The sequence below is a fragment of the Oenanthe melanoleuca genome, chromosome 26 (genome assembly GCF_029582105.1).
Source record: "Oenanthe melanoleuca isolate GR-GAL-2019-014 chromosome 26, OMel1.0, whole genome shotgun sequence".
NCBI classification, from domain to species: Eukaryota; Metazoa; Chordata; class Aves; order Passeriformes; family Muscicapidae; genus Oenanthe; species Oenanthe melanoleuca.
Window position 1 is genome coordinate 3,262,124 of NC_079359.1, and position 15,766 is coordinate 3,277,889.

General features: G+C 50.0%; 1 protein-coding gene across 9 annotated transcripts in view; it reads left to right on the top strand.

Moving 5' to 3' along the window:
* ANKS1A (ankyrin repeat and sterile alpha motif domain containing 1A) overlaps positions 1–15,766 on the top strand; it is a 76,495-nt gene that overhangs the window by 31,078 nt on the left and 29,651 nt on the right. For all 9 annotated transcript variants that reach the window (XM_056511710.1, XM_056511711.1, XM_056511712.1 and 6 more), the window contains 2 exons: positions 1,717–1,834; positions 7,471–8,033. In XM_056511710.1, coding sequence (XP_056367685.1) covers positions 1,717–1,834; positions 7,471–8,033 — 681 coding nt within the window. The remainder of the gene's footprint in view (positions 1–1,716; positions 1,835–7,470; positions 8,034–15,766) is intronic.

Consider the following 15,766-nt stretch of genomic DNA (forward strand, 5'->3'; position numbering starts at 1 on the left):
ATCATCCACAGGAGTGTCAGGAGAGCACCAGAGCCTGGCTGAAGCTCCAGCCTGCTGCTGTGCTAACAGGCTGCTGCTGGGCAGGATTTTTCCAAGATCACTGGCAAGAGCCTCTTGCCTGCTGTTCTGGTCTGATGGTTTTGTGCCACCATCTGGTCAGAGTTTTTCTCTAATTTGCTCATTATGAGCTCCTTCACCTGGAAAGGAGCAGGTCTGCCTGGCAGCTTCTGCTCAGAGCAGGTAGAATAAATAAATATTTCCCTGCTGGACATGGCCTGTTTCCTCCCTTTGCTAAAGTCAGTTAAAGCCAGCTGGGTTTGTGCAGAACAGCACATGGATGTCAGAATCCTGTCAGTGCTGCTGACTCTTGGGTGCCTCTCCAAGACTCTTTTAAGCTTCCAGATCTCCTGGCTGGGTTGCAGTGAGGTAGGCAGCAGTTTGCCCTTGGAGCAGCTCTGGTGCTTTCACTCTGGGGAGAAGCAGGAGGTGCTCTGTGCTCTGCTGGTGAGGTAGTGGCAGCTCCAGGGGTCTGAGCAGTAGGAACCCTCCCTGGGAGCATGTTTTATTCAGACTTGTTGTTCCCTGTCCTGGCAGCAGGTAGGAATTGTTGCTTTCTGGCTTGGGTCTGTCGCACTGTAGTTGGATATAATCACACATGGGGTCAGAGAGTGGTTTGGGCTGGAAGGGACCTTAAAGATCATCCAGTCCCAAGCCCTTGTCATGGGCTGGATCTCCTTTCACTCAACCAGGTTGCTCCAAGCCCCATCCAACCTGGCCTTGAACACTTGCAGGGCATTCACAAATTTTTCTCACTCCTTGTCCCTCCCCAGCTCTCTTGAAGCCTCTTAGGGTGCATTGCTGGGTCATATTGAGCTTCTGGGACAGGGTTGCATCAACCTGCCAGGATCTGGCCAGGAGATGGTGCTGAAAGGCAGCTGGCTGTGCAGGCAGGGTGCCCTGGTGGCCACTTTAGCCCTTTCAGCACTGGAATGGCACACGAGGCTATCCAGTGCCTGTCATCCTTGGCATGGATGCAGACCAAAATGTGTGAGTCTGCAGCTGGTCTGGATCCGGCACCAAAACCTCATCCCTGCACATGGCTGGTGGCTTTCCAGAACAGCTCAAGGAGTGTCTGCCAGGGTTACAAACCAGCTCTAAGTAGAGGCTTTGGGGGATTTAAATGAGCACAATTGCTGCTGCACATCCTGAAGTTAACTGAGTTCATACAGTGCTGCCTGAGGACTCTTTAGTTCTGAATATGCCATACATCCTGAAGTCAGAAATGCAGATCTGAGATGCCTGAGAAGGTGTCAGGGATTTGGGCTATTGTTCTTTTCAGCCCTGTCCTAATAGGGCTGGCAGCTAAAAAGTGAATGACAATGCAAATTCCAATAGCAACAGCGAGCCTGAGATGGGATGAACAGGAATAACGGTCTCAGCTCTTTTCCCCCTCCAGGCTGTCTGCAGCCCTTGCACAGTTGGTCAGTGCTGGAAAGCTGTCAGCAGCCTGAAATACTAAATTAAAGGGGTTTGGATGGGCTTTTCTTGAGGGGGTTCAAAAAACCCAAAGGGGAATATTACATTTTGGCTCATGCTCTGCAGTGAAGGTGTTGCCTCTGGCAATTCTTTGCTTAACCCATGGCATAGAGGCTGTGGAGTTTATGCTGGGACAAAGCATTGCTTTACAGAGCACCACATTGTGCTGTTCTTCATTAGGCCTCTGCTGCCCGGGGGAAAAGCAGGGGAAGTGGAGCTGAGGAAGAGGAACACCCCTACGAGCTGTTGCTTACAGCAGAAACTAAAAAGCCGGTTGCAGTGGACAGGAAAACAAAAGGTGAGTGACCATCCAAAAAGCAGAGCTGTTTGCTTGCATGTGCTTCAGGAAAACACGGGGGCAGAGGGCAAGTGGAACAATGAAAGTCCCTGCTGGGTGGGGGCTGGAGGGTGATTGTTATTTCCTGGTAATCTCTCTGTAAAGGAGAGCTCTGAGCGTTCCTGTACGGAGTGTACGTGGAGGAAGGGCAGCTCCACTGTGGGACAGTTCAGAGATTGCAAGGATCTGCTCTGTGACCTCAGAAATGCCCAAATCTCATGCCTGGCCAAGCAAAGGCAGAGGGTGAGAGGCTGGAGGCTGTGCCTCTGCCAGGGAAGATGAGCAGCTCGAGCGTTCCAGTGAGCCGTGTTCTCCATCCAGCTGGCGCTGCAGGTTTCTGCTATCCTGCTGTAAAATCAACATCCTGCTCTGTGTTAGAGCTAATTTGAGATGGAAACTAACAGAGGGGGGAAAACAAAAATGTGTAGAGCATGAACTAGAACTGTCTGAGACCACAGGGTACACAGGTTGATACTGAGGCAGTTTCTCCTCCCCTGGAAGGACCTTAGAGCTTTACAAAGCATCTGGGAGCACCTTGTCTCCTGTTAGGCTGTTGTTGGCTTTTTGGCTTTCCTTCAACAATAACAACAAAAGATTTGTTTAGAGGGAAAAGATTTCCACTTTATTCAGAAGTCCTGAGCAGGAATTTGGGTGGATTTAGTTTGGATTCTCACACTGGAGCCCCTCTCCCTCTGAGGATGGAGGGCTAACAAGGATTTGAGGTGATGCTTCATTGACTGCTCTGTCAGACCTGCAGCTTTTCTCCCCTCCTATCATTACTCAGGTCCTGCTGCTCTCCTGGCTGCTCCAGGGTGGCACAAGAGGTCATTGTGTTCCCACCAGCACTTGCCAATGCCCCTCACTGCCAGAGGCAAATTTTGGGAGCTTTTCAGGTTGGTGCTTTGCAGTCTGGGCCAGGAACAGTCTTTGGGCAGCAGCCTGAGCCAGGGCTTTCAGGCTTTCATCAGTGGGCAGCTATTGCTGGTTATTCAGGCACTGCTGCTGTGTCCAGGCTTGATTGGTAAGAATGGAGGTGTGTCCTAATTATGTGTCAGCTTAAAATAAAACCTATTAAAATAAAATAAAAAGTAACACAGCTACCTGTTCTTGATGTAGATCTCTTCCCCTGATCACCTGAAGACAGGAGAAGTTAAAGAAAAACCTTTATGGATCCTTTTATGGATCCAGAGCAGAGTCCCATCTTTTAATGTCATTTGGAAAGATCAAAGCTGTGACTTCACTGTTTGCACCCTATGGAAAGTGTTGGTAACAAGCCTGGAACTCTTCCCACTGTTACAGTGGGAGAAATCCAAGGATGCAGTTGAGTTTTTCCTCATCCTCCCTGACTTTCCCATTCTTTAAATGCAGTCAGCACTGTGGCTGATAATGAGGGGAGAAGATAAATTTAAGGAGTGGCAGAATTAAGCAAGAGTCAAGGGCGAGACTGAAGTCCTGCTTGGAGTGTTGGAGAACTTCCCCACCTCTGGGTCAGAAGGATCCTGGAGCATCAAAGGCAGCAGCTCAATCCTAAGACATGGAACAGGCTGAAGCATGGCTTTGAACTGTTTCTTGGCTCTTAATCTGAGGGTCTGGCCTTCTGGATGAGTTCTGGAGCAGCCTTTGGTCAGGAGAGGAGGGTTTGGGTTCCTGTGGCTGTTGAAAGGGCGTTTCAGGGCAGCGGAAAGCTGAATTTCAGGCACGCGGGTTTAATGGTGCCTTTCATGTGTGATAGCTGCCTTTGTTCCTCTGGCTGCCAGTTGTCCTGTGTCCAGCCAGCAGATGAATGTGGCATTATCCTCTGGCTTTGGTGGCCTTTGTGTGTGTTAGAGCAGCTCACTGTCACATGTTGGAGCACTGGGGGAAGTTGGCCTCATGTTTTGGGCAGAGTATCAGAAGTGGTTTAAGCCAAATGCTCTCCCATCCACTTTGGTGTGCAGTCATATGTGTGAAGTGAGGGTACTCAGGCCCTCTAACAGGGTGTGAAAATAAGGCAAAAGAGGAGGAATGTGTGTGGAGTGAGCAGCAGGAGGTTTCTCAGCTCCTGCTGCCTCCAGAGAGACCTAATGGAGGGTGAAATGACTTGAGTTTTGGTCTGTTTGGCTTCAGGAGTCACACCCAGGTGTTGTCAGCTGTGACCAGTTACAGGTAGGACTGACTTGGTGCCTTCTGGTAGTTCTTAGACTGGTACTTGTTGAAGTTGTTCTGTGCTGCTTCCATAGGAGGTCCAGCTTGAAGCCCCCACTCTGCCCTTCCTCCTGTTAGAGATTTCCTTTGTGGTGATACTGGTTCAACCAGCACAGTGTGACTGTGGCTGCTAACCAGAGAGCTTGGATGAGCCAGCAATAAACAGAACACACTGCAGAAAGACTGAAAGAAATTCTTTTCCAAAAGCCAGAATGTGTCTGCTGAAACAGCAGGATGGACATTGCTGTGGGGGTTCTGTGGGGACACTTGGTTATTGCAGGCAAAGGTTTGGGGACAGCTCTTGGTTTGCTGAAGATGAAGGACAGTACAAACCCACAGTTCTCAAGTGGTGTTATCATGGACAGAGGACAGACCCTTTTCCCATACCCTGGTCCCAAGTGTTTCTGCTGTCATGGTGTTGTGCAGAGTCACATTAATGATCTGTCTAAGCAGGGCAGTGTCTCATTGCCCTTTCTGAAGAGCAGAAATTCAGGTGGATAAACTCTGCCTGGAATGACTGAGCTTGGCAAGGTTAACACAGGAATGTGCCATCCCCAGCTGGGTTCCACACCGGGTAGCTGTGGACTGGGCTGTCTTGCAGTTCTCCTGTAGGTGAAGGATATTTTTGCACCCCTCAAGGCCAGCTTCTTCCTCTGGCCTTCTGTTTTACTGGAGGGAGATTTGCCTGCTCCTCATTTGACAAATTCTGGCATGGTGTAACATGGGCAGCCTTTTCCACGTGCAAATCAGAGGCTGCTGTATGCCCTCACTAATTTTAAGGTTGGGGAGCTTGAGCAGGCAGCAGCTGCAGGAACAGCTTCATTCTCCTAATCCAGGGTTGTGAGACAAATCCTGCTGTTGATATACAGGGAAAGAAATCCAGTAGAGGCAGGACGGTTACAGCTTAGGGTGGAGTGTTTAGGGAAGTGCTTCCTATCTGGAGTCCTCAGGCTGGTGGCAGAGAAGCTCTTATTGGAATCCTCCCTGGGATGCAGACAGTCTGTACCCAGGAAGGACTTCTGAGCCCAGGAAGGGTTGGGAACAGCCTCTCCTGTGGGTGAGACCTGCATCAGGCTGTGGCTGAAAAAGGCAGGATCTGTCAAATGATCTGTGCTGGGGTGTGAAATCAGTGAAGGGAGTGAAATCTGCGTAGGGAGCAGGGCAGAAGTCCCTGAGTCCCTGTGCTAAGGAGTCTTTTAGAGTGTAACTCAGGTGTGACTGGAGGAGGAAGATTCTTTCAGATCCCCTAAAGGGAGAGGCCTAGAGAGCCCTGCATGTTCCTGCTGCATGCACCTCGGGGGCAAAAAGACTGAGATGACTTTCTACATTAGTTCTTCTGTCTGCAGCTTTCAGGGCGGGCTCTGAAATGCCTTTTTCAAGGTATTTCTCACAATTTCTGAGCAAGTGCTGTTGCCCTTGCTCCATCCCTTCCCTGGCAGCTGCCCTGTGTTTCAGAGTCCCTCTTCAGCTCGCAGATGAGTGGGTGGCTGGGATTCCTGTCCAACAGGAGCCCTTTTGTGAGGTGCTGGAGCTGGATTTGGAGCACTTTGTTCTGGCTGGACTCAAGTGTTAGAGCACGTGGCACAAGCTTTGGCCAGCCGCCTCTGCCTTCAGCAGAAATGTCAGTAAAGGTTCAGCTGGGGCATGGAAGAAATGGTTTCCAAGGAAGGGAAGAGATTGGGGAAAAAAAAAGTTTTTCTTTCCCCACAGGTTTATGTGACTATCTCATCACTGCTGTCTTGCTCACCTCTCTGTGGCTTTACATTAGTGCCAGTCTGTCCCATGAATGCAGCACATCTCATCTCCTCTGAGGTTTGTCCTCTGAGGTTTCTCTCCAGCACTGGAGCTTCACAGCTTTATGCAAAGTAACTGGGTTTAGTCTGGCCTTGTCATCTGGGGTGCTGCTGCTGGTCCCTCTCAGCCAGCACTGGGACCTGCCTTCCCCCTGGCAGCTCCAGTCACAGAACTGGTGGTTTATGTGCCTGTGCAAGAGAGTCAACAACTACTTCACTGTCCTGGAATCTCTAACTCATAGAATCCAGGATGAGATAATCCCTCACATCACTTGATCCCAGTGAGGGCTGTGGCTGCTCCTGTGCCTTTGAGAGGGACTCACCATGCTCATCAGGCACAGGGTACCTGGCACCCCCACACAAAGCCCTTTTTAATTCAGCCCTTTCCTGCCCATTTCTGGTGTGAGGACAGACCACAAAGCCCAACAGGTATTGGTGTTTGAAAATCCCATGGTCAGGCTTGGTGCTGGAAAGGTGCTGGGAGCTGAGTTGGGCTCTCTGCTGCTGCTAACAGGCTGCTTTTAGTTAGAGTAAACCTCATTATTTTGCTCACGGAAAGGAGGGTTCCTTAGCCTTGGCTTCCCAGAGCTGCTGTCTGCAAAGCAAGTGATTTCCTCTTCACATCCAAACATCCTCTCTGCACTTCAGAGCCTCATTATTGGAGTCTTTTGCTGTATTGTTCCCTTGCAGCATCAATTTTTAGTCCTCAGACTGAAGAGTTTCTTCAGCAGTAAATGGAAGCAGTTAAAATTCACAAGCAATGCTGGGAGGGTGAAGGAATCCTAGGAAACCAAAGTTAGACTTGTTGGCTTGACAAAGTTTTGCTTTTGCAGTTGAAATGCTCGTTCAGCTGTGACGAAGGTGAGTGTGAGTGTGTGTGTGTGTGTGTGTGTGTGTCAGCACTTGGGATCAGTCAATTCTTCATGGTTTATGCAGGACCCTGGTACCTGATATTAAGGTTGCTGGGGCAGGAGTAGCTGGGAACCAGTGTCATGTTTCTGGGGCAGGCAGTGCTCCACCAGCTCTGACCACTCCGTGCTCAGTTCATTGCAAAAGAGACTTTTTGCTCAAGCTTTTTTTCTTGCATAAACTGTTTATTTCTCTCCCCTGAGCAGGGAGGAGAGGTTAAACTCGGAAGCCACTAGGGAGGGAAGCAGTGGGTTTTTTTGGGAGCGGATTTTGGAACTCGCAGGTCGATTGCAGTCCAGGCGTTTTCCCACCCTGCAGCCCGTGCCAAGAGGCTCTAAATAACGCTTTGGCCTTTATGGAAACGGATCAGATGTTCCAGGAGCCTCCGTCTCTGCTGCTCCCACCTCACTTGCTCTCTGCAGGATATAGTTAGCACTTCTCTTGGCCTTATATAGCAAGGCCTGATAGTTAGTGTTAACAGGAATAAAAAACACGGAGAGCTGCCAGATTGCGTAAATCGGGCCAGTGTTTGGAATTTCATAAATGCCATGACTTTGGGTACAAGTTGAGCACGCGGAACAATACGGAACTGTTCTCTCTTTATCTCTCCCTGCCTTGCTGAGGGGAGGGCAGGGAGAGAGCTGGAATTTTGCTGCTGTTTCTTCCATGTTTTTAATTTTCCCCCTTCTCTCTGCTTTCATCCCCCCGAAGACCACAGGAGGAGCAGCGGCAGCCGCAGCCAGGACTCTGCTGAGAGCCAGGACATCCAGGTGCCAGAGCAGTTTTCAGGCTTGCTCCACGGCTCTTCTCCAATCTGTGAGATAAGCGAGGACCCTTTCAGGCTCGCTTCCTCCGACAAGGGGGACACGGAAGCCACGAGCCACCCTGCTGCTATGCAGCTGGAGAACGCCGAGTCGCCCTCGTCGGGACCAGCAGGGAGCAGCTCCCCGGAGCCCAGGCCGAGCGCGGTGTACGCCACGGTGCAGCACGTCAGCCGGGCGGATCCCGCCGGCACCGGCACGCCCCACGCGCCGCAGCACCCCGGCGCTGCCGAGCCCGAGGGGGACAGAGCCGTGGGCAGAGCCCACGCGGGCAGCAAGCCCAAAGCCGAGCTCAAACTCAGCCGCAGCCTGTCCAAGTCGGACTCTGACCTGCTGACCTGCTCCCCGACGGACGACGATGCCATGGGGAGCCGCAGCGAATCGCTCTCCAACTGCAGCGCCGGCAAGAAGCGGCTGGAGAAGTCCCCATCCTTCGCTTCAGAATGGGATGAGGTAAGGCTGAGCTTGCTGAAGAGCCTCTGTGCCAGGAATGACTGTGCAGCAGGAGCTCCCCTCTGCCATGCTGCCCTCGGGGGTCCTGGGTGGGTCCCGTTGCTTCCCTAACTCTCACAAGGCATTAACAGGCACACGCTCACTTGGAAGTCTGCAAGGTGTTAAATGCCAAAAGATAAAAGTTCGTTGGAGTGCGAGAGTAGCAGAATTGCAAGCAGTTTCAAAGTTTTTGCTCAAGCACAGGGCTTGGTTCTTTTAGGCAAGCCAGGTGTGTTTTCACATCCCCAAAATGAGAAAGACTTGATAACAATGCTCTTCACCAACTTTGCTCTTGATTTCCTACTTACAGTTCTTCTCTGTTGACTCTCCCAATATCTTAGAAATGTTGTGTTGCTTGGTCCTTGCTGCTGAAATAGGGGTGTGAGCAGTGCCTGGGGGTTCATGGGGATGGAAGGAAGGCAGTAATTAGGCTGGTTTGTGTATTTGATAGCTCCTGCTCGCCTCCTCACACCCCTATTTCAGCGGCTGGTTAGCAGTCACTTTATTATCATATCTGACGCCCACGGACAGTTAAATATTTCATGCTCAGAAAGTTGGCCCTGGAGAGCCACTGGGGCAAGATTAAGTATCCCTCTGAAATTCAGCACCGCAACATTACTGAAACATTCTTTGGGGATGATTCTGTGCTGGGAGAGCCGGGGCTGCAGAAGAGATAAGCTCGGATGAACCACTCTTTGTACTCTGAAAAGGAGCTAAAACCCCTGGCGGGGTGCTGGGGGTGTGGAGCCGCGTGTGCAGGGCGTGGAAACTCGAGGGAGGGTTGTGCCCCTGCACTGGCTGATGCTCAGCTGCCTCTCCAACCCTGACTGGAGAGAAAATTATCATCTGGGGAAGAGGGAGGTATTTAGAGATGCTAAGAGCAACGTGAGAATCCATCCCTCAACCCGTTCTCTCCCTCCTCCTCACTCCCTGCCGGGTCTCGGGGTTGCCAAATAGATATTTTCCTCTGCAGCTGCTTGGGCTGGAGAGTCTTCACTGTTAATTGCCCAGGTCAGTTGTACCATAGCTTAGGGATAGGCTCTGCAGCAGAAGGTTCTTTGGAAGGGCTGGATAATTCCCTGTGCTTTTATCTGAGCTGTTTGTAGCAGACACTCAAAGGGCAGAAGCCTTTGGCACGACTGCATTGGTAGCAGAGGTCAAGTGCTGGGCTGCCTGCACTGCCTGTGCTTCCTCTGCTCAGATGAACCCTGGAGCTGCTTCCTCCTGCCTGTAAACAAATCCCTCATTTCCCCTGAGGCAGCCGGACAAGCCCCAGGAGAAGAATCTGCTTTTCCTTCCCCTCATGTTTAGGTGAGGAAATCAGAGAAAGAATGTGAAAAATTCACATCTGTCTGCAATGGGGCAGGTCTCACTTTTAAAAAAGTCTGGCTGGTCATAATGGCAACAGTGAGATTTAAACATAAATGTAATTCTGTGGTTGTGTGTTGAATTAGTTCCCTGGATGGGATAATGCAGCTGCTCAGAATTGGATGCAACTTGCAGCCTCTGCATTTACCAGGGCAGTATAAACCTTGTTGAGCCACCCCTGTTAGTTCCCTCTGTGCTGAGGGGAAACAATGGCAAGATTTATATTACTCTATTAATTTTAATGGCCTTTATGCAGGTAACTAAGGAGGGAAGTGATCATGTGCAGCTCTCTGTGGCTCCCAGCTGTACCCAGCAAGCTGAGGACTCTGCCTGCTAGCCTGGCCAGCAGTAGCTGTGTCTGTGCAGGGCACAGGGGCTTGGGGAGGGATCTGTGGTGTCCCTGGACAGATGAGATGCACAGAAAAGCTGAGCTGACCCTGCTCTGGGCTGTGGGGACTGACTGGGGACAGCAGAAACTGCTGCATGTAAGCCAAGGGTCACGTCCTTGCCCTGGCCAAGTGCTGCCAATGCCCTTTGTTGGAAGTGGAAGGTGGTGCTGGCTTTGCCAAAAGGGTGGGATGGGGAAGGAATGATTCACTTGGCAAAGCTCATCCCTGTTCCCACTTGCAGCTCCCCTGCTCCAAGGATCTGGCCCAGAGTGTTGCTTTGTGCTGTCCAGGGGCCCGTTCAGCCTGTGTCCCATCTGCCCCTGACCTTGTCCCATCTGCCCGTGACCCTGCTCCTTGCTGGGGTGGGAGCAGTGCCCCTGCAGCTACTGTCAGGGGGGACTTCTGTGTGAGCAGAGCAGAGAAACTCCTACATCAAACATCCATGTATTGCCCAGGGAGGTGAGGGCTGAAAATGCTCAGTCCTGCTCTGGGGGGAAGCAGGGTGGGGGCAAGGAGGGGTGTGAGGGGGTAGAGCTCTCAGTCAGCATCAATATTTGAATCTTTCCAATCCTGTCTGAGGGCTGAAGTGATGGATTTGATTTTCATCACTGGCTCATTGATATTGAGCAGCTGGGGATGAGTGGGGCAGCAGCAGCTCACAGGAGGTTTGGTACAACACCTGTATTTGCATCTTTGAGGGAGGGGGGCTCTGGCCCCCAGCCCTCTTTTCAGGACAGATTAACCTGCTGCTGCCCTGCCTTCCTGCTCTGTGGAGCATCTCCAGACCTGCCCTTCAGCCTGGTTCATGCTCCAGGCTCTGAGCAGGGCTGTCTGCAGTCATGACCTGAGGCTGCTCTTCTGCCTCTTAGGTGCTGGTAAGAAAAACGATCTGTTAAATGATCAGGGCAAAGAACAGGGAAGGCTGCTGGAAATTAGTCTCAAATCTGGCTCCTGACATCCCTTAATATCCCCTAACATCCTCCACTTCCAGCTGCCTGCTATCAAGTCATCTGTTCCCATGCTGAATTTGACTTTTGGAGGTTCCAGTATCCATCTCACAAAATGAGGATGTAATTCTGTGTTCTGACTTAAGTCCTGCTAGGAAGAGATTAAAAGTCATTCCAAAACAATTTAGAGAACTGAATAAAGCATGCACATTAATTTAGGTTTTCTTAGGAAAAAAAGGAGGTACACAGTCCACCACTTTTTTTTCCCCCCCAAGTGAATTAGTTGAAGAACTAATGGATATTGTGTAGCTAATTATGGCACTGGACATTCATCTCTGATGAGTAACTGCACTGGTGCTCCTGTCTCCTGCAAAAGGAATGCTTTGCATCTGCAGTAACCATGGATATGGTGTTTCACTGGTTCCTGAGCTGTTTTGGGGCTGTTGATGTCCCCTAAGGATGGATGCCAGGAGCAGATGGCACATCTGTGGTACCTTCCACCTCAGGCTTAGAGCTGGGATGCAACTTGATGGAGACTGTGGCTGCTGTGGGTGGGTGCCTTTAAACCTTGTCTGGACTGTTGGGTGCTCCAGTACCATGTGGAATCAGTGTCTTAATTACAGGCTTACTTTGGAGGATTAACAACATTTGTATTGAAATGTGAAACTTTCTGGAAAGCTTTTGATGCAAAACCTGCCACTGCCTTAAAACAGGCAGGAGTTGAAATTCAGAGCAGCCAGCCAGCACCGTTGAAAGAAAATGCAAATATTCCCCTCGTTACTCAGGAAGAGCTGCTGGGTTTGTGCCTGGTGAAATTGCATGGTGTAAAAGCTCAGGCTCAGCCTCTGCCTCCCAAAATGTTCCATTTATTCTCTTGGTTCAGGTGTTCAAATCTCAGCTTGCCCTGGATTTGGCTGGTAGGACCAAGAGGTGGCTTGAATTGTCCCCAAGTGTCCCCTCGCCCTCAGCTCACATTCCAGTTTCCTCTTTGTCTGAAATAGTTGCAATTTGCTTTTGTCTAGGCCACAAGCAGTAGTGGGGTCAGTATTTTTGGTCTTGATTTCTGCTAAACAAGCATGACCATCAAGGTTTTAATCAGCTTAATTATTGGGCTGATTATTCTATTGTCTCCAGATCCCAATGTTTCCTCCTGTTTTTCCTGTGCTAAGGTCAGGAATTCTTACATCATCTCTCATGTCCAATCTCTTCTCTTTGCCCCCACTGGTGAGATTTCCTCCAGCCTGATGAACTTTTTGAAGTGAAAGCTTTTAAAATCTGCTGCAAAGCCCAGGCTGTTGGAATTGTGAGCCAATGTGGAACTAAGCCAATCCAAGCCAGTGTAAGACAATTTCCTGGTTTTACAGGAAAACCAGGTGTGCTGAAAGGCAAATGTAAAGGCCAGGCATGCTTTGTTCCAGCAGCAAGGGCTGGACACAACAGGGGTGATATTTGCCAGTCCAGCAGCTCCATCCACCTGTGTGTGTTTCTGGGAGCTTCTCAAGTGTGTGAACTCAGTATTTGTGAATCAGAAGCTTTTGATTCTTGTGTGACTGATTGGTGCTCTGACGGATGTTTTGGTTATGTAACAGCCTTGTGATCGTCGGCGTTTTGGGGACATTTTTGGTTTTTAGGAACAGAAATGTCCAGCTGCAGTGTCCTTACTAAATCCAGTCCTTCATTATGTTCTCTTCCGCTTTATGTCACATCTTCCAGCACTTCTGAAGCTTTTATTTTTAAAAAAGTCTTTAAATCTCTCTCTCCAGCCTGGAGCAGCTTCACTGCTCTGTCCCACAGGCCAGAGCCAGCCTTGCTGGAGAGCCTTACACTGCTTTGGGGTTTATGTTAGGATGCAGGAATATGGAGAGACAGTGAATTAATTCAGTGCTTTCTGAATTTCTTTTTTATGGTGACTCAGAGTAGCCATTGTCCAGTTGTTTCCTGGCTGTGGGCAGATGTGTTGCTGCATTTGGCCATTCTCTTTATCATGTCAGTTTGAATTTTACTGTTTGTCAAAACAACATTGATATTTGGAGGGTTATGATACTGCAGATCCATCACACACTGTTGTGAAATTCAAGTTTATACCATAAGTTCCTTTTGGTACATGTTTGTATTTGTAACTTTGGGATTTGTACAAAAACACAGACTGGAGAGTGGCGTGAAGCAACAGGCCCTGGTCCCCATCCAAATGAATTTCTCAGAGACCATATTAAGCCAGAAAATGTGTTTGCCTTTATCACTGGCAAACAGTTGCAGAATGATTTGAAATAAATTCAGCAAGTCTCCATGCTTTTTGGAAGGCTGCTGGGGGAGGATGGAGCACTGCAACTCTGGATTCGAGCGCTCAAATGTGCCGTGAACAACTGGCTGGTGCAGTTTAGCTTTGAAATAATAAATGGAGCATTATGTTTTCCAGGCCTCTGGTGTTTGTTATGCTGAGTTCATACAGGCTGGTGTCTTTTGGAAACAGGGAATATACTGAGTGGTGAAATATTAGCCTTGTGCTCCATAGGATGGCAATGGGAGAACAGAAGCTGAAGCATCATAAACTGAACCAGAAGTGGTTTATGAGCTGTCACCAACCTAGAAATGAGATTCATGGCCCAAATCCAAAATTTTCAGGTCTGTACCTGTATTGAGGAGTCAGCAGGTATCATCCCAGATCCCACTCTTGCTGCATCCCTTTCAGACATGCTGGTGGATGCTGTAATCCTGCCATTCTTCTGCTCCAGGATGTATCCCAGCTGAGTCTGAGCAGCCTCCCTTCCTTCTTCAGGGGTGCAGTATCAGTCAGTAATGTGAGGTTTGCTGTGCTGTTGGTGGAGAATGGAAGTGCCAGTGATTCTGTCAGTGATTCTGCCCCAGCATCATCTGTCAACCTCACGTGCCCAAAGTTCTCCCCTGGAGTTTAAAGCTGACCTGCTGGGCTGTGATGGGGCTGCTCACAGCATCACTGGTGGGTTTGTTGTGCTCAAGGGCTGCTCACATCATTCACAGAGGGTTTGCTGTGCTCAAAGGGATTTGGAACTATAGATGCAGCTTGTTTGGGGATTGGGTTTTTTTTTAAATAATTTAAAACCAAATCTGCCCCATCCCCCAGCTGTTAAAGCTTGGAAATAATGAAGTCTTAACTCCTGACGTTCTCCTGGAGTTGCAGAAATGTAAAAGACTGATAACCTTTCCACTCAACTTTGTAAGTAGCTTTCAAGACTGGAATCTGCTGCTGGAGCTGTTCTTGTCTGCTGAGCCTGAGCCCTGGGCAGGTTTGTACAGTAGGTTATGAACCCTCAGTAATAAGGATTTATAATGGGAATCCTGCTATATTCTTAATTATACTCCTGCTGCAGGGTGTCATTACAGTGCACTAATGCCCTCCATATGGCAGATAGTGTGCACTTGGTTCTGTGTGGTTTTATTTAATTACAGACCTTTATTTGAGTAACTTTGCTGCTCAGTCAGGCTGTGCAGGTGCACTGCAGGTTCTCTTCTTGGTGCTCAGGAATCACTGGTGATTTTTAAGATACCGGTTTGGTAAGGGGCCACTGGAGAAGCAGAAGGCCTTGACCCACACAAGGTGGGGAGGCCCTGGCACAGGGTGCCCAGAGCAGCTGTGACTGCCCCTGGATCCCTGGAAGTGCCCAAGGCCAGGCTGGACAGGACTTGGAGCACCCTGGGACAGTGAAAGGTGCCCCTGCCCATTGCAGTGAGTGAGACTGGATGAGCTTTAAGGTCCTTTTCAACCCCAGCTGTTTGAGGATTCTGTGATTTTAGTTCTCTCAGGGTGACCTTGCTGTGTCCTTGGCAGTCTCTGATGCTGCGTGCAGAGATTGAGAACAAACTTCTGCATTTGCATTGGTGGTGACTGTGAGGGTTTATGAAGCGTCTTTCAGAAAGCTCCAGGAGCATCGAGATGCCTCCAGGACTGGGTGAGTGTCACCCTGACAGAGTGATGGTCAGTCTGGTGCTGTCCAAATGAGCCTCCTACCCTGTGTGTGGGCAGACAGCCCGTGTTGTGAGAAGATCTTTATTCTGGGGACAAAAGCCCTGGGGCTGGTCTAATGGCCCTCATTTCTCCCAGTGGGTTCATTGGCTTTAAACTTCAGCAGTGGCTTGGGGAAGAAAAGCTGGAGAGATCAGTATGGACCCCATGGCTTGGCATCCATCAGGGCAGGGTGTGGAATGGAGCTGGCTTGGAGCAGAGCCTCTGTGGGGCACTGTGTGCCCTCAGGGACAGGGGGGTCACTGCCCTCTGCACAGGTGTGGCACCTGTCCTTCTCTGGGTCCCTGCAGCTCCTGCAGCCTGGGATCAGACATCCTGCCAGTTTAAGAAGGCATTGGCTGCTCCTGCCACGAGCACTGAGGTGAGGAATTGCTGTGCAGGACTCTGCTGTGGAAATGTCTCCTGTCCTGCAGCAGGGCAGACCTCGGTGTGGCACGAGGCTGGCTTGGTCTCACTGCCCTTCTGCAAAGAAATGGCTCTTCCTCTGTTAGCAGAACTCTGCTTGGGATGGTTTATTTGGAGTCAGGTTCTGTTTTGGAGTCACTGGCCAGTTGCTATGGCTGCCTGCCTGCCTGGAAGAGCTGCCCCGGCCCTGCTGGACTCTCAGCCACACCCAGCTCCTTTTTTCAGGGCATTTGTATCTTTCACCAAATGTGCAGATAGATCCAAGAGCTCCAATCCTGCTCCACAGCTCCTTCCAGGCACATTCCTGCTGTGGGGTTAATGAGGGACATTCCTGTCCTTGCAGCCTTTCCTTCTCCCAGAGCACTTCAGCTGTGCAGGAGTTTCTCCTTCCCTGGTGGGGTTTAAGGGCTCACTGGCTCACCCTCACTGTCCCAGCATGGAGCTACTGCCTCTCTGCATCAGGGATAGCAGATATGGTTGTATTAATTTAGAAGGGGGAAGAATTTTGTGGTTTTATTTCTGTGGCTGTAAAACAAACCATAGAATCCCCACCCCAAACCAACCTCACAGCACAATCAGAGATGG